General features: G+C 35.6%; 1 protein-coding gene across 13 annotated transcripts in view; it reads right to left on the bottom strand.

Moving 5' to 3' along the window:
* Window positions 1–217: 217 nt before the first annotated feature.
* PUM2 (pumilio RNA binding family member 2) overlaps window positions 218–25,085 on the bottom strand; it is a 67,840-nt gene continuing 42,972 nt past the window's right edge. For 6 of the 13 annotated variants that reach the window (XM_054818970.1, XM_054818974.1, XM_054818978.1 and 3 more), the window contains 11 exons: window positions 23,371–23,514; window positions 22,064–22,345; window positions 17,001–17,237; window positions 10,296–10,563; window positions 9,611–9,740; window positions 7,552–7,686; window positions 7,165–7,302; window positions 5,374–5,499; window positions 4,287–4,408; window positions 2,836–3,028; window positions 218–2,131 (listed from right to left, as the gene is read on the bottom strand). In XM_054818970.1, the coding sequence (XP_054674945.1) occupies window positions 2,000–2,131; window positions 2,836–3,028; window positions 4,287–4,408; window positions 5,374–5,499; window positions 7,165–7,302; window positions 7,552–7,686; window positions 9,611–9,740; window positions 10,296–10,563; window positions 17,001–17,237; window positions 22,064–22,345; window positions 23,371–23,514 (1,907 nt within the window). In that variant the 3' untranslated portion in view covers window positions 218–1,999. Of the gene's footprint in view, window positions 2,132–2,835; window positions 3,029–4,286; window positions 4,409–5,135; window positions 5,224–5,373; window positions 5,500–7,164; window positions 7,303–7,551; window positions 7,687–9,610; window positions 9,741–10,295; window positions 10,564–17,000; window positions 17,238–22,063; window positions 22,346–23,370; window positions 23,515–25,085 lie in introns of those variants that run through there. The other 7 variants (XM_054818977.1, XM_054818975.1, XM_054818976.1 and 4 more) reach the window with 4 other exon arrangements.

The raw sequence follows: 25,085 nt of genomic DNA, 5'->3' as shown, positions 1-25,085 counted from the left end.
ACCACTATTTTCCTTCCTCGTGATCGGACCCCTACCATAACAGCCTTTTATTTGATCAATGCTCAAGACATTGCTTTCAAACTATCTTGTTGATCAAAACTTTAGGTTAAGCCATCCAAATGAATGTTTTACACAAAATACTTACTTCAACAACATACAAAGCACTTTCTTTATCTTTCAGAAACTGAATATACAAAGTAAGCTTTTTCCAAAATACTTCCATAGGCAAAGGATTAAAAAGGATTTTAATTATACACATATGGTCACAATTCTGCCTTAAAAAGATCATTGGGAAATGTACATAAGGCCGCTTGTAAATGTACATCATCTTTATGTTACTGTTACAATGTCATATGTCCAGAGAAAAAAATTGACAGTATCATACATATTTGCTTTACGCTGGGAGAAGGCTATTCAAAAATACAGTACTCTTCTGTACAAAAAAATCATGCCACATTTATTAAGATGGAAGAAGCATTGGTTTCTGTGATAACCAAATATTTCAGTCCATTTCTTACTATGCTTATTATCCCGACTTAAAATTTGAACAGACTGATTTTCCAAAGTGTCCATATTAACAGAATCGACAGCTATGTTATAAACAAAACATAATGTTTCTCACAATAGATAAAAAGAAAGCCGGTTCATATTTCTGAAACCATATAAAGATAGAATTTAAAAAAATCACTCTTGATTTGCTGAAATAAATTTACATTATACAACACTATATGCCAGGGGGAGAAAAGGGAATGGGGATATGAATATACACTAAAATGCAAATTTTTGTCCCAAAAAGGGGTAAAACAAATTACATTTACAGCATGAAGGTTTACAAATGTACATCTGTACAACCAAGGTAAGCATCACTACTAAATTAGCAAGGCTTGTAATAAACATCGAAACGAGAGATTTGTTTTCAAACTGTAAACTTACACCTATTAACTACACGTATACAATGCATATATTTATAGGAAGCAAAAAAGCTATCTGAATATTTAATCAACCATGCTTAAATGTTGAGCTATCAAGTTTACTTTTCAATGGCCCCTTTTCTCTTCATCAATACCTATTTTTTGCATCTACAATGAGAAAGCAAAATAAATGCTCAACACTTTCAAATCCTTACAAGTCTATATGCAAAATAAAAAAATACAAATCTCTACTCTTCCTGCGTTGTAAAACTGACTGTAAAGTTAATACAGGGTTCGCTCCTCTTCCAACCGCGTACTTTACCGAGTGGAAGCACCACCATCATTTGAATCCCTCTACCTTGTACAACAATTAAATATATAAGTATATACAGCACTTTTATTTTTAATACATCGCTAGAGAAAAACCTTAGGGCACCATTTAAAAAAAAAACAAACCTGTATCCACAGCAAGTGATGAAAGTGAGTCTTTTAAAGTTTCCATTGTTTTGTTATTCCCTACTTTAATTTGCTGTGCCCTGTTTGTTATTTGGAGAGTATGTTGTGAACCACCAAAATACAACTTAACTTTTCAACATGTTAAATAATGTTTATGCAGCTGATCAATTTTAATCTGGTATAAAAGACTTCACACAAAAGGGAAAAATAAGGATTAATTCTATATACAACTCTATAAACCTGTTGTGCTATGATGCTGGGTAGACCTACCAGATTGCAAGCCAGTGTATTAAAAGAATACTGTACTTTTTCCCTTTAAAAACTATTTCAGTGACTTTACAAGGTAAAAATTTACAAAATATGTGACAGCTATTTTGATACAATTACATCATATACAGGCATTCTGTGCTTTGCCAGCCATCCAATCTGATAGGTCTCCGGATCAGGGCTGGAGATATTTTTTTCTTTTTTTTTTTTAATAATTCACTCCCCAAAAATATACACAAGAATAAAAATTTTACAAATGGATGAACAAAGTCAATAAATAGATTTAAAAAAATCAGAACATTTATAGTTAAGTTGTATGTTTTGATCATTCACAATTCAATTTGTCTTCCATTTCTTTTTGTCTTTTACAGCATCCCATTTGGTGGTCCACCAATTGGCCCCAGATCAGCACTGTTCTTCAGGTAATACTTTTCCAACTTGGCCAGAATGTGCTTGCCATAGGTATATTTACGCAGAGTTGTGATGTGGGGTCGAATCTGTAAGAAGAAACCCATTATTTTTGGTTTTCCCCCTCAAAAATTCTAAGTAGAGGTTACTACACTTAAAAATGTCAGAAGCCCATATTTCAAAATTTTGGCAGTTTGTGCAAAGATGTAAAATTGGTGATTTTGACTCACCAACAACTGACGTACCTGTCACAGGAAAAGGGAGGCAGCCCTTTGTAGGACTGCCCCAGAGCTCCTGCAGGAATATACCGGGCCTTGCATTAAATAGCCTAAGCAGTTATGGGAATAGCACTTTTGTCCACATCTGGATATTCTTAAGTAGAAAATGTGCCCGTATGTTAGGAAGTGTGGGAATCTCTTTTGGGGGAACTGCAGAATGGATTTATACCAGCAACCAGCAAATAGAGAAACCTGTATTTCTTCAGTTATATTAACTAAGATGACAGATACTACATTTTTATATTAGAAGTATTTTCACAGAAAAGCTGGCACAAAGAGAGGATATGAAATCCAACTTTTGAAACTTTTCTGTGGATTTACATTTTTAGATCAGTGCTCAGAGACCCGAACATATTTTGCTTTATCAAGCTCCACTGAATTTATGAATTTAATGTTTATACCTTAAGTTCTAGATTACAGAACTAGTGAGTTTTACATCTGGAGGGAAAGTTATTCTAGCAGAAAAATTAGTATAGATAATATTTTCTGAATCAATAAAATATATACAAATATACCTTGTGCATTATTATCTTCCGCTGAGCAGGTTCAGCCATATCAATCATCTTCTGAACAACATAGTTGGCATACTGGTCCTTCATCATGGTGTATAAGGCACTGTGAGGACCATCATTCTGACAACAGACCTCATCAATCAGTAAAGCTCTTTCAGCACGAGAAGCATGAGTTACGCATTTTTCTACCACATTGCTGAAAAATAAGACAAATGCATTCTGTGACGTAGGATGTAACATTAAGTAGCAATTTCAAATTTAGCTGAACAGTTCAAGTGTCTTAACACCATTAAAGAGCGCACTGTAAACACATCAAGTCCTGATTTCCAAATCTTTAGTCTGTAATGACTGAGGAAGTTACAAGATTATACATTCCTACTCCTGTAAAAAAAAGTAATTTCTGATATTTATTATCTTGTAGGTGAGATTTTCCACTGGACCTACAGATATACTGGGCCTCATGTTGCGGATGTATTCTGGTACATCTATTTTGGCTGTGGGCCTTTTTAACAACAGAGAAAGCCAGGTATGAGGCTCCCTGTTTTTGAATAAAGGCGCTTTTCAGAAGCATGCCTAGATCACAGAAACAGTCAAATATTTCTTTTTGTAGAGGAAGTCTCTGACCTTCCAGGTATCTCAGAAGCTGGAAAGGCCCATCAATGCTTATAAGACAGATATTCTGGTCCTAAGTTTGTACTTTAGAAATTAAGCAAGTTCCAAGGAGAAGATTATGAACTATTCTATTTAGGCAAAGAGAAATAAAATCCAGATAAACTTGCTAGTTTGTATACAATCAATTTTTAAAACAAATGCCCCCATAATGTCACAGTGCATTTCTACTTAATGTTGATGACAAGGTCAGTCACACTAAATCATCCAGGACAAATTCTGAGGCGTGTTTTCCTTAGCAAAAGGCACGTAATCTGTATTTCAGCAAACAGCACAGAAGGATGAGTTTTAGGTTACAAGTTTAGAACAGTTCAGGACTCCTGCAACAGTCTTGGAGACTTCCTAATGCATAAAATCCTATCAGGCTGAATCACCACTTTTTAAAGGCTAGCCTTTTTATACTTGTAAATTGCTTGGCTGGACAGACAGACAGTCAGGAAGTCCCAGCTCATCATCATCAGTGCGTCAGGAAAGTTCTAGGAGAGCTTTTCACCTGGCCCTGGGGATCCTCACATGGAGGCTTGGAACCTATTCCCTGCACTTGTACAAGGTGAACAAAAACCATCTCATAAACCCATGGAATCTTCTTTGCTTTGCGACATAACAGCATTTTCCCTTTCCCAAATCTAGTATAAAACACCACTACCATTCATGTAGAAATATAAAATTTCAGGAAGCAAGTTACACAACAGAAAAACCCTATCATATCCTTTTTGTAACACAATAAATAAATCCAATACGACAACTTTAAAAGGTCAGTGAACCTTCAGAAGGCTATGCCATACCTGGCAAATTTGTGCTGACTCAGAGCTAGAACTTTTCCTCTTATTTCTGAAACTATTTTACTCTTGTCTTCAGGACGACCGTGCTCCAGTACATGTTGAATAACGTAATTTCCGTATTGATCCTGAAAATAAGATGACTTCAATTTTCTTTTGTGTTCATACCAAGTAATCTATACAGCTTTTATGTATTTTTATAAACTTTCAAATTACTACTTGCATGGATATAAGGAAAAATGCAATAACGTCAACATTATAGTAGTAAAGTGATGCAAGAAATATTGCATCAAGAATTACTGAATGGTCCACCAAATTTACATGAAAAATGTAAATAATCTGTAAAAACAGCATTTTGCTAGAGTACCTTTTATCCTCTTAAAGAAAGAAGTCCTCAAAATTAAGATCATCATTCTTTAACAGCCGTACTATCTCCCTGAACTTTGGTTTCCCAAGACAGTTATGTTTTAACTACAGACTTGTCTATACAAGAAACTGCTGAAAAACTAGACTGTGAATATGTAGCAAAAGGCAATTCTTGCCTTTTTATGTGTGGAAATTCCTACTGAGCACTGAGTTCTTTCCAGTATTTTAAACTGATTCAATTTCAAAGTCATTTGTAGCACTCATTTTGCTTGGCTGAGACCAAAAGAGGAAATCACGTTGTAAAAGGTCTTTTGCCGCCTTTTAGAAAAGATGCCCTTTTCGTGTAAGTATATGTAACGTGTATTTTTGACAATGTATTTGTGTTTAGAGATTATTACAAGTTATCTAAAGGACACCTGAATGAATCAAGATAAACTACAAGAGGGCAATCTTTGCAATTAAAAAAGTATACTAATTCTGGGCATTTACAATGTATATTCGAAGCTACAGTCAAAAGTGTAAGAAAGGCTTTTATATCTTCTTTGCCTCCCAACTTCCAAATTCATTTTCATTAAAACTATGGAAGGAAAGAAAAACAAAAAATCAATGTCTACAAAACTAAGAAGAGGCAAATGCATTTAAACTATTTATTAAACTAAGAAATAGGAACAAATTATGACAACAAAAAAGCTCTAAAACTCATTTAAAAATGAATATACGCACTAACCTGCACTAGCTGTTCTGTGTGTTGATGCAGTTCTTCTAAGATTGGCAAAGTCTGCTCAGCAGTACAGTGTTCCAGAATACGCTGAATTACTCTACAACCATATGGATGAGTTGAAAGTACAAATACCTTAAAACAGGATTGCAAACTGAAGTTAAACCAACCGAGGTTTACAGATATAGTAACATTACCGTGCTCGAAGTGAAACTGAGTATGCCAACTACTTCTATTAAAAAAAAAAGTTTTGCCTGCTAATGTCAGAATTCCATCTCCAGAAGAAGTCAGGAAAAGATGAAAATGTAGGTTTTTGTGTGTCAAGCACTCCAGTAATTCTACAACTAAGAACCCAATTTTTCATTACGATGCTTCTAGCCTACTTAGCTGCCAAGAAAAGCCTGGAAGTATGACCCTTAGTTAAGCACTGTTCACTGTTCAAGCGTTCCTTTTAAAATTTGAAAATTAAATACAAAGTTAAGATTTTGACATTTATAAAAAGAAGTTCGATTATTGAGGCTGATTTTCACTAATTTCACATTCCAGCATATACAACAGGCTCCTTGTTACAAAGTTTGTAAATAAGTATTCAAAACGAACAGTCAAAACCTTGCTTATTCCTTTTGCTTACTTCTCCAGGAACCAAGTTTGTGTTTCAGGGATTAATTCAGAAGATTTAAGAGTCAGCGTTGCTCAGATCTGAACACAGAATCTTGTCTGATTAGACATAGATCCAAACGGTGCAGGCAGGTGAAAAAGATACATATTGTTACATGACATGACTAAAGTGTGGTATTTTTCATTTACCACTTCAGATTAGCTAATATTTTTTATATAGAATTACTTGGAGCTGAGGATGGATGTCCAGTAAATAAACTGAGTCATATTTCAGTCAAGGGGCTCTATTCACAGTTTAGAAACTGCACCTTATCTACCGCATACATACTTTTTGCTGTATAAAGACCCAACCCTAGAAACCTTGGTTTGCCATTTACTACTATGTATAACAATAATTCCGGTATTGCTGTTGTGTAAAATGTGAGAGAAGTATATTGTAGATTTTGTTAATAAATACATTTGGCCGTCCATTAAAGTAAAATTCAGTAACACAGCCAAGTTAGTAAGATTTTTACAATTCTTCTCGAGACTATAAAAGTACACATTTGTCTCAGAGTATTAAAATCTTATTTAGCTGCAGCATATTCTCTAGCCTGCAGCACAATATCAATCTTGTATTAATAACTTTCTTGGGAAACAAAACAAACCCCCCAACCTTAAATAAACAAATACCAGCCCCCTTCACTTAACACTAGCACATATGTAGGGAACAGATTAGTGTAGTTCTTCAAAGTATTTCCTTAATGATAGACATTAATTGGGAAACACAAAGACAGACTTGCAACATTAGCAACAGAAGAAGAAAACAGAAATTTTAATGAAAAATATATGCTAGAGAGCAGACTTTATTACATCAAAAATGGCAATGTTAAAAGTTACAAAGGAAATTTGAAATGGCATATCATAAAACTCAAACAGAAAGCCTGGCTTTGAGCAAATACCACTATTGGTATTTCTAATATACCCAACAAGGTCTTTTTAGAGCCGCATTTCCAATAGATTGATCTTTTACAGCATGTGAACTGTCTCTTCAACAGCTCTTCCATTTAAGTAGGATAAAAAAGGATGACAAAAACAAGCTGACCGCAAAGTGTCAGACACTATCTTGTATATGAAAATGATGGAAAACTATCTGCAAATCAAAGCAACCCTGAAGAAGAGGAAATGAACTGTTGACACTACCTGTCCTTTGAATGCGTCAATGATGAACTGAAGTGACTGAGGTTGAACACACTCAATACATTTTTGTACAACATGGTTTCCATTTTGATCTTTCACACATTTCAGAACATGACCATCCAACTCTTTCACCATTTCATTCTGGGGAAAAAAAAAAAAAGATTATCCTTGTCTTTACAATGATTTATTTATTTTTCCCCCTCAAAGGGAAAAATCCAATCTTCATATTCAGTAGTAGCTTACTTGTGTACTTCAGCATTTTAATTTAAATAACTATTTTAGTCCCTAGGGTGTTTCATTATGAAGGGAATGATCAACAATTTAAGCAAGTAAAAAGATGGATGCAATAAAAAGAAATAAAATTTTTAAAAAAGTATTGCTCTAACTTACAATTACCTGCTGGTCAGGTGAGATTGACTCAAGTGCTTTCTGAATAACACGACAACCGTACATCTGTAGGGCTAACGGCAGAACATGGCCACGTATGCGTGTTGCTAGGGCTAACTTTTGATCCAGGCTTCCAAACTAAAAGAAAATAAATATGCTGTTAACAAATGAAGACACATTGCAGCATGCTGGAATTTACATGTCAGAGTAAGTACTTTCAAGATGTATTACAAGTTTACTGCGTTGATTTTCCCCTGTGTATTTTTGGTGGGTATATTTACCAGAAGCTTTTGTTTTCTAAATGCAACATTTTGTAATACTCCACATTCCAGTCACATACCTGTTATCAAATGCATGACCTTGAAAGACAACAGAAGAAACCAAAGTAGTTTATATTTGTCTGTCTGAAGGAATATTTAAGTGCAATAACCTTAGACAAATTATACCAGGCAAATTAATTACAGATTACTATAACGTATTAATTCAGATTTTCTCTGATATCTCAAATCCATACTGGTCAGCATATCTTACATCTTGTATACAGTAAGCAAGCTCTAACAGGAGGGAACAGGTGTGGGGAGAGATTTCAACCCCTGAAGTAGCTTCTTGGTAATTTCACATGGCTTGAAGGACCATTCTTACTGCAGGCGCTTTGGAAAATCTAGAAATACTTGGGCTTTGCAGAGCAACATCAAAATGGTTTTGCACACTGTATAATTCAGCTAGCAATTTTCAGCAGTAGCTAATTCCTGCCCATATTATTCCCTCCACAGTGCTACCACAACCTTCTGTGCTGCTCCACACTGAGCAGAGAAGCCAGTCAAGCTTCGTAACAATACACATAACCCTGTTCCTAGATGCCCACACCAGCTCCTGAGTCAGCACAGTACAGGAGACCACACAGAAGTGATCTAGACAATCAGCTGGGTGGCACCAGCAACATTCACACAGCACTGCTGAGAACTTAAACCCCACACCTGTAGTCACCCAGGTGTAGTCACCACTGAAGAAAGCTCAAACAACTTAGTTCAATATTTAAGTAGGAAGGCGAAGTCCCTTACTACACCTAAGGCCTAGTGCACTTTTTTCTTGAGAGCTCTTCTGCAGAATTAAGATGAAAACACCCAATTGACAATGATTATCTATGGATCCATCCAAACTAACATTACGGAAAAAACAGCAATTGATGGCCCTTGAGCAAGATCATGATCTTACGTACCATACATCAGCTATGCTTTTCAGAAGATATTTTGATTTGTAAAAAAGAATATCAAGTTTAAAAAAAAAGTGATCACATTGTTTTGTAGATTACTCAGTAAAAACCACATTCCTGTTGACAGCAACCATCTTACCGAGCTTTTTCCAGTTTCACCTTCTACCCACCCAGATACTTTGATACGGTCCGCAATTTAAAGCACACTAAGCTAGATACCTTTCCTACATATAACCTTTTCCAAGACACAGTAAGTCAAATCTTGTAATTCTTTGATAAGGCTTTTTTTTTTTTTACCCCATAGTTTCTAACAAAAACAAAAGCAGTTTTAAATATTAGTTTTAGTAATAGTGGATGTATCTTATGACATCCCTTCCTCAAAATTCTTCCACCTCAATACATTTTATGTGAGATTCTTCATACACAGCACCGGATGAAGTTCACACAGCTATTTATTTGGGTGCAAGAGCATTTTCCAGATCCACTCTTTACCAAGATACTTTTTGTTGGTTACTGTATCTTTCAGATCTCTATGTTCCCCATCATCTGCTGAAAGCCTCTGTAAACTAGGCTAAAAGGCCTGCAAAGCCTGAGCATGCAGACTGTACATTCACCAATGTTCACCAACATATGCACCACCAGTATAAAGAGAAACTGTGACTGTTAGGAAAAAAAACCAGGGGATACAGAACAGAAAACATGTGTGCAGTGTTATATACTTGGGTTCTGCAGTAAGAGTCCAGTAGAGTTCTGCTATGATGTTAAGAAAAAAATAAAACCAGTTAAATTTAATCAGATTTTACAGCATTTCATTCGCATTTCTGTTCATACACTTCGTGTTATGCTTACCTCAAAGAACTTCTGTATAACATAGTTTCCAAACACATCAGTCATCAATTGATATGCTGCTTGCAGGATCTCATTAAATACCATCTGGCGCTCAGCTGGAGTAGCTCGCTCCAGCTTTTGCTGTATAAATCTAAGTGCAAAAAAAGGTACATTATGCTTTACATAAACAACAGAAAACCTCGCAAATACTGTTTCAATGAGACACCTCAAAATTCTAAAGTATTCAACATTTTTATAAAACTTATTGAAATGAAAGTAGCGCCTTTGCATATAAAGGGATACATTTTAGTAAAATTATACTTAAAAACTTTCGTTTGAAAAGGATTAAAGATGAAAAGAATAACAATAACTAAGTACCTGATGATGTATTGCTGAAAAATGGTTTTACATTCCAGATGCCACATATTTTGGTTTTTTAATCAACATCTTTTTGATACCTAAATACTTGAGTTTACAAGTCTAGTTATGAGGCTATTTCTACACTGAGAACTTCTACGAGAAGCTAAATTTATACTACTTTTGTAATGAAATTTCCTAGAGAAGAAAAAGGTCAGTGTAAGAGCATGTGCTCCAATTAATGGCATGGTTTGTATTCAAATGACTAGCAGCTTATTCAAATGTTTGATGTTAATATAACGATATCAAAGTAGTAAAATATTATTATTAGCTTTACTATAATAATTACCTAGAACCATGCTGATCTTGGGAAAATTCAACAATATGTCCAACAAGGTCTCTTAGTTGAAGATTAGGGAAACGATTGTTTCTGAAATCTTCCAGCAATCGACTACGTCCAGAAGGCATAATATCAGACCTACTGTAACGAAGGCGTGAAGGAGGGAAGAGCTGACTGGTGGAGCTAAAAAGACTGGAGGTACTTGCTGCACTGCGATACTTTGCTTCGGCTCCAGGTGCTGCAGAAATATAGCGACCACTACCATTTGTCAGTCCTCCTACAAGGAAGCAGTTCTGTCAGTAGAAGCCACGAGGAAAAAATAAGCAATAGCAAAACAGTAAGTCTACTAGAACTACGGATACACCCTGGAGCCAAAGAAATCAACAGCGTTGTCTTTATATTTACCTCATTATGGCTGGAAGAGTTAGATAGCTTTATCTTCCAATAAATAAAATCATTCTCCTCCTCGTTTTTGTTTTATGTGAAGGGCACCAGGAAAAGAAATGTCATTAGAAGAATATAATGAAGCAGGTAAAGTGAGCACCCACTCAGACTTACAGAAACTTTAGAATTGGGTGGGCCTTAGCTGAGTGGACAGATTTCCACTTCACAAGTAATACTGACTTACATCCTTGTTAGTAGTCTCGAAGTTAGCCAATTGTTTCAAAATAGACCATGAAATCTGAACTACCCTTCAGTCCCTACTGAGGTACCTTTCCAACTTAAAAGTATAAAAGGGCATTTCCGGGGAGGCATGACTCTTGTCGTGCTGTACCTGTTCTGTAGGATATTTGATGACTTCAGCATCCCAGGCTTTCAATCTGGTACCTCTTGTAAGCACTAAATAGGTCAAATTTCAAACCAGGTAACTAAGAATGCTGTACTTAATTCTAAAACCATTAAAGAGATATCAAACTGAAGTTTCTTTTAGAAACATTAAGTCCTTTCCTTGCTGCAAAAACATTCATCACTCTCACTACACTTCATCTTTCCTTACCTTCTAAGAACTGAATTGCCTTCCTATGTTTAAGTCCTGCTCCTTTTGCCAGTGATTCCACCTACAGCTATCATCATCTCACAGTCCTGTGAATTTCTCCTCACATATATATTACTCTTTAATCAGTTTATGTCACTCTGAACTCCTCCAGTAGGCCTCTCTCCCCTCCACAACAGGCTGCAATTATCATAATAAGCATGCAAACAAAGCATCCCTCCCAACTACAGTATGATTTTAAAAGGAATACTGCTACTATACTACAAGCAGAAATATTCAAAGACAATTCCCACCTAGAAACCTCAATGCTACTAAAAAAAACCTCACCAAAAACACCAACCTAAAGTTATCGAGTATGACTTGGAAAATGAAGGTATTTTCAGTTTCCCTACAAATTACCGAAAGCGACATATTAACTGAAAGCCCTTTCAAAGTCAACAGAAGAAATATCTACATTTGAATTTGTTTTAAATTGCAGTATGTGCTGTTTGAATGGTGCTCTATTACAAAATTAATTAAAAAAAAAAAAAAAGAAATCAGCTGACAGTGCCCCAGCCAAGCTGCCTTTTGGTTCCATATATTTATAAGGCCAGGCAACAACAGTGTTACAGTGGGCTGGTATTAACAGTAAATTATCTTTTTCAAAAGGTCAAATTGTAATACCAGAATCTGAGATGTTAGTGCTCTGAAAGACATATCAAGCATCACATTTATTGCACTGTATAGGATTATGTCCTAAAATAGAAATAATTAGTACTTTTTACAATTAGTTTTCAAAATTCAGTTGTAAGAATCAGTAAATACTTTATGCCCCACAATACCTTTTAAAAACCACTAAGTTTTCTTTTAAATTAAAGCCTCTTAATTCTTTACAGTCAGAAAAATCAAGGGTTTTTTAACTATCATTTTTAGTTTCCATTGACAATCACCATTTCCAGCAAAGAGCTGACAGTGACATGATACTAATAGACAAAAAGAAAAAAAGAAACCCTACATTCTGCAAGTGAAGCAGTGTGCAGAGTGATGCTCTACAGTCATGTCTCTTCTAGGAACTGCCCTCTAAAGAACAAAAAGTTATGCACCTGAAATTATGGTATTTCTCATCTAGATTATTTAAACATATGAACGAAATCCTAGCTTCCCTGTAAATGCTGTGTAGTAACACTATTTAATGCCACGAGAGGGCAGCAAAGCCCGTTTAAAAGGAAGTCTTATAGGCTACTTTCCGGTTGGAGCATCTCTATTGCTCCACTGATCACACGCTCAATTCTGTGCTAGAGGACTAAATAGGGTAGTTTTGATTATATGCTCACAAACTGCATGGCTCTGATTAGCATACAGAGCCATGGAATTACACATGTGACTCAGGAACTGTTTCAGTTTTGGGTGTTTTTTTTTTTAATCCGAGCCTTCATCTAAGTATAAATTTAATGTGACAAGTTATCTGCAATTAAAACAGAAATTAAGAATGGTAGCTTTTAACAAATATGCTATATATGTGCAGTACAACTGCACATATACATTTCACACTCAGGATTATCAAGTCTTTCTTCAGTTTAATTTGGGAACCATCCCTTTTTTAAGAGTTGTAAAACAACTACGCTGCAACTGGGAGACTCCTGTCTAGCCTGTGAAACTACTGAAGACAATCATGTTAAGCAGGATCATAATACAGGAAGGCTGAAAAACATATCCATAGCGCCTAGAAGAACCTGTCGCACTTCAAAAGCACACAGAAAGCTTACCCTTGTAAAACCCTGGACACTATTATAAAAACAGTAATTTAATAGGCAATTAGCTTTTCTTCTCATATAACCTTCTATTACAGCAGCAGTGTTATAGCTCAGTGGCAACTTTGCAGATTTGAAAACCAGTAAAAAATAACCAAGTGAAAGCATATTGTCATAGGTACTTATTATATGCAGATGTACTCTTGCTACAATGGCCTATTTCCTTAAATATTGTACTCATTACCTTCTCAGTCCAAAATCACCAAAGCATTAGTGTGGACATTAAGGAGTGTGAACAGCTTAGAAATGGAAAACTGAAATCTGAATTTTAGTTACCCAAATTCTCCTGGTTAGCCTACTGCATCCCTGTGCTCTTTAAGAACTCAGGATACTTGTTTTGCAGATTCCAATTCCAAACTAGAAAGGTAACAGTCTAGGTCTTATAAATTATTTGGGGAACATATGCTACTGAATAAAGCATCTAAGCATTTCTGTAAACACTGAAATTTTAAAAGACTGTTATCAGGAATCGCTACAACCACACAATTACAAACCATTGGGGAATAAAGTGTGCAGTTCGTTCTTCAGCTAATCACTTAGCTATCACTTCTGATCTCGTAAAACAATGCAATGAATAATATTAAGTTGTTTTACAATTTAATTGAACCTAAGTCCCTGTGGCTAGCCCATAGGGAAGAAGAGGCACAGATGTATAAAGGGGATACAGACCATCTAAAACAGAGCCTTACTAAGCTTCAAGGACACAAGCATGTTAAATTACTAACTCCTTACAGTAAATATGCTATCCATGTTAAAAGAGAACATGAAAAAATATTAAAAACTAGATCTAGGCACATTTATTTTGATGGTGTTAGTCTGTTAGTACTTATTACCAAAGTATTCATTCAATTGTTTCTAACCAAGACATAAAACAGATTTACTGCATAGTAACTGCTGTTTAAATCAGTCAGCAATATGATTTTTCTAGTAAAATACATAAACTTTAAATTTGATTTCTACAAAGTATTTTGTTAATCTGTAAAAAAGTAGCTTCATCTCATCCTCAGCTAAAAAATTTTATCTTTATATGGAAAATAGAATTACACATATATGCATATATATAATGTATATTTTATGAATCAATGTAAGTGATGCTTATGCCTGGTTTACCGAAGCCCTACAGAGTAGGTGCACAGCAGAGGCAATGCAAAGTTCCCCATACTGTCTCACCAAGGGGGGCCTTTACTCTTACCCAAAATGACCACTTCTAAAGATAAAACATCAATCTAAACTACTAACAAGCTTGGCTTGCAATGAACAGAAAATAATTACCTCCAAAAGCCCAGATTTTAAAAACCCTACTCTACACCAAACCCTTAAAATGCTGCAATGTACCATCAAACAGAGTAAGCACCACCAATCTAAAATGACTTTTTATAACACAGGAAAAATACTTCCTCTTGCAGTTTTTTGTCCCTGGGAGTGAAAGGGTAGTTCAAATTCATGACCTTACTGCTCCAACTAATTACAGTAAAGAAGCAGTTACAGACAACTGACAAATCCCTTCAAATACAGGAAAACTGACACTAGAAAAAAGTGATTAGCACATTCCTATTTTAGGATGTTGGATAAAAGTTGTGAGAAGAGATAAAACAGTAAAGTATCACGAATTTCTTGTAAAAGGGAAACTGGTCTTTTAAGCTACAAATTGCAGCAGTGTCTGACAAAGGGGTTATAAAACCATGCACCCTTTCCCAGTATTGTGCTCTAGTGTTCTGGTGGCTGAAACAGGAGCAATCGACTTTGATGCCCATTTTAGAACAGGAGTTAAACTTAGCTGAACCTGTTGATCTAAGCAGGCAGGACAACAAGTTTTGAAGGTGGAGGGAAAGCTGCATTTGACAGGCATTATCAGAATACCAATGGAAACTGCATGCAGACATGAACTTACAATGTTGTTCTACTCTGAAAAGTGACTATGTGATAATCGTACCCTTCTTAAAATATACTCCCTGTTTGATTTCAGGTATAACTTCTCATTTGGTGAAAAAGCTTTGCCTTTTTTATATGTGAAAACAGAACAAATGCTTCCAAGACTGGCTGATGAACACACCAGAATAAATTTAACAGTACAGACAATTAACTGCAGAAACAGCCTTCAACTTTTTGTGACAGTGCACCGTGGATGTAACTGCGCAAAGATATGACACAAGGCAGAGTGCAGGAAATGCTAAAAAAATTCCTGCATTTTTGTGAAAGCAAAAATCCAGAAGACCTCAATTTCCAAACTTCAGATTGATTTGGTAAGGTAACAAAAAGTTTACCCATAATCAAGGTCCACTTCATTTGAAGATGAAGAGGCAGTACATACACATGGAAGCCAACAAGGTTGTGTCAGTTTTCAGAGTACAACTGTACATTCTGGCCTTTACACACTGAGCTAGTACATGATTTTAACAAACTAATATGCTTAGTTCACACTGCCAAACAGTCCAAAAAGGATTAAAATCAGTATTTAACAATTTCTGCTGATAAAGGTAGTCTTCTACACTGATCGCAGCTTATTTTCTCAAATGTGAAACAACACAAGACTTTCAATCATTTTAATTTTAGATAATGCCTTCCAAAATTTGGTTTAAGTATAGTTTTCAGTAATATGAAAACTATTGTGAGAGTACTTTGAAAAGAAAGAAAGAAAAAGATTTCCATGATAACCCCATTGTCAGATGTTCAGAACTTTCTCAAAAGCCTCCATTTGGGCTGAAACTTTCCATGCTTGGTCTCAGCCCAAAGGTGCACTTTGTAGACCTGAAAAAGGAAAAAAGGTAAGTAAAAAAAATAAAACGTGCTGAAACATCCCCTTGCCCAGTTTTACTTCGGGTATTCAGCACTTAACCGTGAAGGGGATACTGAACTGTAAATGTAATATATTTAAATTACTTTTAACCTTGTCATACAAATCACACATTTCTCATTTAAAGTGTACATTTTGGTAGGCACTTTTAAATTTTTTCCTGATTTATTTGCACTAGCAGAAGTACAGGGGATTAGGTTGCCTATTACATGCACAAAACTGTGTACCGAAAAGTTACTGGAACAACAGGCAACTCAATCTTGAAATTATATCCAGTTTCATTGTATAATTTTAGAATCCAAAATTAAGTGGCCACAAATATTTGCAGCAAAAAAATGGAAAGTTTATCAAGTAACCTCAGTTTAGAGGCATTCTCTTCTAAATAAACTGTAGGCTGTGGTGGGGTTTCTTTAGATTTTTTATTTTATAGTTTTGTTTTTTTTTTTTTTTAACTTTGAGCTCCCATGTCATCTAACTAGCTCAAAAATTTTCTAAAAGACTACTATCATCATTCCTTAAAAAATACAGAGAGCCATCACTGACAGAGCCTTTGCTACTTCTTTCACAAATGCATTTTCTTTTTTCCAACAGCCTGGTGATGAACTATTGTCTTCCTGGCAAAGCATCTGGGCCATGAGGTAAGTAGGCTCACTGATTCAAAAAATCACCTTTCAATACATTTTACATCAAAAGCTTTGCTCACTTTCCTACTTTATCATGGTAAGGGGCAGTAGTGAAAGTCACTTCACTGTTAAACACAACATCATCTTAAAATGTCCTTAAAGTGGTAATACACTGAAGTAGAAACAAAAATAATGCACCTTTGCTTGTCATACTGCAGAAACAATACAAAAAGGACCAATAAGTCTTACAGGGCTCTCTATCGGGCTTCTGCAAGGGAAGAAAAATCAGTTGTTGGCCCGATACTGCAAAAAGCTGAGTGCCCTCCACTGTCAAATCAATGAGCATTTCAGCATGCTCTTCACCTTTCAGGAATGGCCCCTCTTCCTTACAAAACTGTTTAACAGCAAAGGTAATGTGACATCTCTTACGCAACATATATTTTACACATAGAAATACATACACACATACAAACAAAAAGTGTTTTTTTGGTTTTTTGTTTTTGTTTTTTTTACCTAAATGCAAACTGGATGAGGATCCATGTGATGAAAGTGATGGCGGTGGCGTAAGTGAATGTCCTGGCGTTTGGCTTGGCAGAGGCATGCCTATTGGACTTGGAGAGGAGGAAAATCCCAGACTATTGTAAAATGGCTGCCCTATGGGTGCTAGGCTGCTACTAGATCTTTTGTACAAGTCAGAGCTAGTAGATAGAGAATCTCTCCTTGTGGCACTACTACTTGCAGAACTGCCAACTGAAGAAGAAATAAAAAGACCCTAATTACACAGTGTCAACTGAATAAAACCTATCCCCAACTACAGCTGGGCAATAACAGATGCGATCACAATAATTACAGCAATCGTTATGACAAAGACAATTACTGTGATAACCACACATGCTTTTAAGTAAATCTAACTGGGTATAAACATACCACTGATAAGTACTTTCACCAATGCCCATGTCTTCAACATTTCATTCTAGACTTCTCGCAGTAACATTGCAGTACTGTTTTAACCGCCTGGATTCAGGCTTTGGGACAAATATGGAATTTATGAGATTAGATTACACTGCCACTTTACAGAATAAATGATTCTAAAAATAATTCCACTAAACTCTTTGATAATTTTTTTCCACCATAAATTATTAGTCAGACAGTGATACTTGATTTCAGGAAAAAGGCTAGAGACAATTAGTTGTTGCTGTTTAAGGGTTCAGAAAATAATCTATGTTGCTGTTCAGCTGTTTCTGAACTTCATCTTGTTTGTGAACCCCTGACCTGTAGGAAAAAAATGACTACTTAAAATTCCCTATGAGAATTATGGTTCTCAAAGAAGTGTTTTGAAAAGATATCACAAAGGAGGAATAAGCTAAGAAGATGAGAAGCAAAGCAGAGATAGGAAAATTAAGGTGAAAAGCTAAAAATTTAATTTTACTGCTATCAGTATTTCTGAAAGTCAAATTAGACTAGAAACTTTAGGTAACAGTGTATTAGTGAATGAATGGTTATACTGCACAGCATCATTCAGCAGGGCAATGAACAGTCTAGGATAAATTAGGAGAATGATAAAAAGTTTTTAGAAATGTTAAATTCTAGTATGTGTTTCATACTAGTGAAATATTAAACTAGAGTGCCTATTTTAAACACTGGAACATTGTTATACTCATGAACAAAATCAAGATTATGGATATTTTGATAACAAAGATACTTCTTAAGCTGAATTTGGAAAATTAATTTCTACTTCAACTTAAAAAAGAAAAGGTCAGAATTTGTATTTCCATAATCTTTACCCTTGCCATGTACCTTCCTACTAAGGCCAGCAGCAGGGCCCAATATAAAGGTCACCTGATACTTGTGCCCATTTTAAGACACTTATTTGTTTTCTCCTAACATTAGCAACTTTGCTAATACTTTTTATGGCAGGTACCTGCTTGGACCACATTTTTCAAAGAAATTCTGCCCAAAGAACACTGCCATTTCAGAAGAACAGGCAAGGAAAGATGCTTTATCCTTAGCAAAATAATCCAGCTACCTATTATTTGAGAAGTTAATGCTTTCATGTACTCAGACCAATGTGCTAGCAACAGAAGACCTTTATTTTCATGCTTGCTTTGAGCTAAAAATCTTAGCAAAATCAGAGTTCATACAAGTTCAGCACAGATCTGCTATAGACTCATAGCTGAAAATGTAAAACTCCTGTCCATACACGGCACATCTGAGATGGCTGATAAAGGTTTTCCCTGCAATTGAACATCTAGGCTGCTGTGTGCCTTGCCACAAAAGGACTCTGAAATTGCTGTCCAAGATCCACCTTGTGTTCAGAAGGCCCATCAGGCAGCATGAAAAGGAAGTTTTCTACTTCAAATGCAGAGCAGACAAAAGCCAAACACAAGAAATAGACCAGGGAAAAAAGGGGGGGGGGAGGAGGAGGAGGAAAAAAAAGGGAGGGGGGGAGAAAACAGAACCAGGAGGAGAGAAAGGTCAGACAAAGGAGCGAACAAGAAGACTGCAAGAAAACTGGCAAGCACTTTCAAAACTAGTGGGACTGAGGATGAAAAGAAAGCACATTTGAAGAAGTTAGGCTGAAGAAAGTATACGTGACTGTGGGGCAAAATGACCTGAATAGTAAGCTGATGATGGGAACATAACACAGTACAAGCAGACACAGAAACATATTTGGGAGGGGAAGTAGGAGATAAATGTTGCCTAGAAACTGGGAAGGAATACTAGAGGAGAAGCCAGAAGGAAAAGATACTGGACTATCTAGGCAAGGAGATTGAGAATAAGAAATCGGAAGAGCAAGTTAAGGCAACAGTTGAAAGAAATCTCAAGATTTGAGACTAGCTGTACAGGTTCTGGCTCAGCTGGTGAGCCATGTGAATATTAATACAACTCTATATGATGGATTGTTATTCTTCCAACTATGAAAAAAGCTAAGCAAACTTTAGCTTTCTTTCAGGGTTTCTTACTCAGCTAAATTACTGCAGCCTAACAAGTTACTATGAACCAGCTGAGCTGCATTTTTACAGACACACAAGCAAAGCTCACAAAAACCAGAAGATAATTTGAAATAGTTTACCCCTCTTCACTGCTGTAGAAGCCAGACGTAGGCATGTGGAAAGCTGCCATAGTTGATCTAATTCTTAATTACCTGTTAAGCTGCAGTAACTTATTGTGTACCTAACTCTTCATGATTGCATATGAATAACTTTATAATAAAAGAGCAGAGACTGTAAAGTACATACAGCCATTTATATAGTATGCTTGCCTCTTCCTGGTTTTTTACTTTATCATTCAGCTAGAACATGCTCATCTTTGCATTTTTTTACAGAGCTATTTTTTTTCCCCTGCAACAACTGAAAACATAAGGGCAAGATCTGTATTGCCATCTGTCAGTCTTCATGGCTATATTTTAACGGAAATTCAACCTTTACAACACACTGAGGGGAGTTATAAAACTGAAACTTTGGCAAATAAAAAATTAAACTTGTTTTTAATTTGCCTCAACGTGCATTAACACCATTTGTCTAAGTACTCATCTGTGTAATTCAATTCATATATACATAAGCTCAGGAACTGTCTTAAAAAATTATCAGGAAGCATTTTTCAGTGGCTATTATGGCAAGTACAATTTATACTTGGCAGACGGGCACTTTCAATATACTTTTATTCCAGTAATACTACTAAAAATATTTCAGGTTTAGATAGCACCTTTCATCAGCACTTCTCAAACTGCAAAAGCATAGGCTTCCTGCTTCCCTGTGGAAACTACCATGCTAATTAAATCACCTAGGATACTGCTGCAAGATTTCAGCATATGCTGTCTATGCTGAAGGCTTTGGACAAAGCTCTGGAACTGACCTTTGCTACAAGAAAAAGGTTTATTCTCCTGTGCCAGAAAGAACTATGCTGATTCTTCTTAAGTAGATACACAACTAAAATTTGTATTCTATGGAGGTCCTTGTGATAATGCTGGATAAAGACTTTTATCACTTAAAACTATTCGATCTAGAGACTTAAAATGTGTGCACTGCATTAAATATGCAGATATACTTATGATCACTATCAATGAAATGAAACTGTACCTAGAGCAAAACACAGCTGCTAAGAATTCAATAGAGTCCTGCAAGTAGCTCACAACAAATTATATTACAAAAGACAGCACCTGGATAGCACAATTATTTTGTAAATAAGATATACCTGCTGTGGTATTATGAAAAATTAAGAAAACCTACACAACTGACTAGCCTCAACAATTTTTTTTTAAAATTATTATTTATTTATTTTTTAAATTAAAAGATAGTATGTTTAGAGTCTTCTACTTCACTCTTTAAAATCAGATATTAGAGGGGATCAGCGTAAAACTTTATTCTGGATTTCCTAGCATTAGTTTTGTTAAAAGTAATTTTTCAGATTATTTTATGAACAACAACACTGAGAAAATCTCAGTGTTGGTATGGAGTATATTTAATATCACTATTCACCTCCACTTAGTTACCAAATAACAGGTATTATGTTTTAACACTGAAGGGCATGTTTTTCCTTCTGTTTTTCCATATATTAAGCTATCTTGTAATAATCTTCACTTTTTATATTTCTTTCAACATTTAATATTTTTTAAAAAATTCTCTCCCTCGGGGCATTTAATTTTGAAAAGAATACTGTTAGAGTACATAAATTTTCCCCAATTTCTATGGATCTGCAAGATATGTAAGATTATAAACATGCTCCACTGATTTCATTAAAATAATAACAAGCAATTCAGTGCTGTAAGTTAGATTAATAGCTGAAGGAAATATTATTTAGAAAAGATATTTAACTTGCCTTGCTAATACTGAATCTGAAATATAAGAAAACCTACCTTGCACGTTTAAAAACTGTACAAATAAGAAGTTTCTGCTATGGAGCAGAAACATGATGGCAACACTGTTTTTATTTATTTGATACAAACAGGTCGATAATATTTAGGAGCATCTGCTGAAATAATTTAAGGCCCCAAACTTGCACAGAACTAATTAGGCTTAGCTGTATCTAAGATTAAACCTACTGGTGTTAACAAGGGCTATTATTGGGTATTAAGTCTTTCCATTTTATAAATTCTATAAAAATCTTATGGAAACAAACACTTCAATATTAGATCAACTTTAGAAAGTCATATGCTATTTAATTTTTTAAAAAATTAGGTATTTTCCTGACATGAAAATTACAACAAAAGAATGCATCTCAAACATCATAAATTATTGTTATTTTAAACACAGAATGAAGACTCCCTTGAAAATAAAAAAAGCTTACTGAAAACAATAACAAACTTCTGGGGCAAAGTACAGTGCTCAATATGGAAAAGTATTTTGGAGATATCTATGATTACAGGATATTCTTCAAAAATGCATCTTGTATACAGAGCCCAAGTGAATTTAAACCCCCCCATTTTCTTCCCCTATAATTTGTTTTAAACTTGAATAACCTATTTTTGCATACTTTTTAGAAATGTATGTGTATATAATATGTCTGGATACAGATACATTTTTTTTTTGCTTAACACAGAAGTCTCACAGAATTTCCTCACTATATTAATAACCTACCTGATGAGCCAAATCCACCAAGTGCAGAGCCGATAGCTGCTCCTAAAGAGCTGCTACTTCCAAAGCCAAGAGATGTGCTTCCTGGTTGACCAGGACCATGTGAAAAAAGGGAACTGCTCTGGGAGTTATTGGTCAAAGAGTTACTGCCATAAAATGAATTGGATTGTAGGCTACTATTTGTTTGCTGTTGCTGTTGTTGTGGCTGGGCACCAAGTGGCCGAAATAGACCGTTCGTGGCTCCCGCGAGATTGTTTGCTGTTCCTCCAGCTGAAGCAGCTGCAGCTGTAAAACACATGTTTTCAATCATAATTACTCTCTGAAACATTTCTGACTGAAAATGGACTATTCAGATCTAAATTATATTTTCTTGAAGCCCTCTTAAGCAAGCAGAAATTCACATATTATAGGACTAAAAGAGACTATAGTATTACACAGTCTTAATTACCCGAGGAAAAAAATGAAGACAGCATGTGTTGTAGGCTAATCAAGGCTGTAGAATTGCTTGTGTAATTGAGGGAATTTTCAGTGTAAACATATAAGACATTACCGTCTACTGAACTTTATATCCAAAGTTGCAATAGCAGAGTTGTAGCTAAGAGTCATTCAAAGACATTTTCAGCTACTAATGTCAGAAACAAGTTCTGCATATAGAAAGAAGCTTATAGATTAATTTAAAATCTAATTTTCTGAGCAGATTAATTTAATTAATCTGGTGTTAGTATTTTGGATTTTAATTTAACAAATGCAATACATACAATGGTTCAGTAAAGTAGTACCAGACCCTATCATTGATAAAAAGAGAAAAAGAAAACTAGAGACTTTTGGTATAACTAATTCTCCTCTTCTGCTGCCCATTCTATAGTTTTTTTCCTTGCCACACTTTTCAGGAGAAAAGCACAGTAGGGCCCCAGAGCACTCCATCATCATCTGCCAGGCCGAAGCAATGAAATGATGCTTCCTAGAGGACACCATTTAGGGGATTGATGAGAAGTGCATGTCATATGCATAGGGAGAGGAAAGGGGGAAATGTTCATAACTGACAAGCAACAACATTTGCAGAAACATGCCTATATATGTGTGGGGAGAGGACTGTAAATTTGAATTAAAAAAGGAAAACTACATCTCTCTGAGAAACAGCAATGTCTCTCAGAGAAAGGGAGGGAACAGTGAGAACAAGAGCATGGATGGTATATCCTTCACAACTGCATACAAAACACATCAACGATACCAAATACTAATCAACCAACATGACTGTTAAGATTCAGTACAAAAGTGGAAGAAGCCTCCATGCAGGATCAAATACTTACCTGCTTGTGCTGCTGCAGAACTGATTATAACAGGAGTTGAGGCCACCAATCTGACTGGTGCTCCGAGGCCAGTTCTCGCTCCAGGGCCTACTACTAAGGCACCAGTCTGATCATAATAGGCTGTGGGAGCTAGTACTTGATAGCCTACACAAGATAGACGACAAGAAATAGTAGTACACATAGTCTCATATAGTCAGCATTTCTTCTCTCCTTGAAATATTCTGACAACAAACTACAAGAGGGGAAAACAGCCTTTCTGTCATATTGCCTTAGAACATTAACTGGACATCAAAAGAAAAAACAGTGAACATTGTAAAATGGTGACAAAATCTTATTTAGGAATGCTCTACCTAATTTTTTAAAACCATAATAACAGCTAGATTTAGTAGCCTAAGGTTGAGTTTTGTTTTCAAGGTTAAAAAAGTAAGTTTCTAATGCCATAGTGAAAAGGTAGAGGAACAACACAACTGGCCATATTTGGATGATTATCAAATCAACTTCTTTTAGCAATTTAAAGTATTCTACATTTCTCTTATACTCCTTTGTACATGGAAAAGGTATTGAAATCTGTATGATTAAAGGGCTGAACTAAATGCAGGTTTGGCAATTCCATACATTACCTAGCCACACTTAAAAGTCTATCTACAAAAAACACATTAGGAAAGGAAAGCTCTAGGTGCAGGAATACCTTGGACCAGTCGGTTTCACAGAAAAAGAGACTGTAATCCAAGTATAATTTCATTCAGTTGACAGTTAAGAGTTGAAACTGGAGGAGAAAGAGGAGGAGGAATTGAAAAAGGAGAAAAACAAGCAGTAGGAAGGAAAACAGGATGCAAGATATGAATGAAGGAAAGCAAGAGAGACAAAAAAAGCAAAAAAACCCCTTTACCTAGGACAAGAGCAAGAGAATTAATTTTAAAGCTCTGACACCTTACAATGAAGTACAAGAACTGGAATAAGAATCCCTATAAAATGGAAGGCAAGAGTTAGGATAATCTAAGAAAGGGTGCTCCCAATGGAAAGAAAACACCATCTAATTTTTAGGTTGACTATTCTTATAAAGCAATACAATAAACCCAAGAGAATTTCAATATTCCTCCCATGTTCAAATACATACTAAAGCTATTAAGAAAAAAGTCAAGATTGCAACAATCACGTCTTTTTTTGTAGGTGTAAGAACCAAGATTTTGCATACTATTTCAAGTCAGTTTCCATCTATGTTCAGAGCCAGGTTTAGCAGAGCTCTCTCTGAAATACATATGGACCTGAACATAGAGACCTGTGCCTTTTAATTCCAGGTGAGTACTTCAATCACCAGGCTCCCAAGTTATATTTTCTCCTCCTCTATTTCTAAAAACATCTGCATAATCTCTTCTGCCTAGATGCCTTGCTCCAAAAACACAGCTGGAAACACCATCTGCCTACTGGCCTGGGTGGTTATGGTTCTCTGCAGGGAAGTTGGAGACACAGGTCCAAATTCTCTCATGCTTAAGAAAATCTGAAGATATGAAGGAGACTCAGTAATTGAACAGGAGAGGAGTGATGAAAATCTAGATCTTTATGTCCAGTTCACAGTTCTGGAGATGAATGCGCTATATGGTTATGAAAACTTGTCATTCCTATCATTCCAAACCTGTTTGTTCTCACTGCTCACTACTTGTTTTGCATTCCAGGTACATCTACCTTCTCCTTCCCACCAACAGCACAGGAAGACA

Source organism: Grus americana, chromosome 3 (genome assembly GCF_028858705.1).
Source record: "Grus americana isolate bGruAme1 chromosome 3, bGruAme1.mat, whole genome shotgun sequence".
Classification (NCBI taxonomy): Eukaryota; Metazoa; Chordata; class Aves; order Gruiformes; family Gruidae; genus Grus; species Grus americana.
The sequence above is the reverse complement of the archived record's forward strand: the minus strand, read 5'-3'. Positions and strand labels throughout refer to the sequence as shown.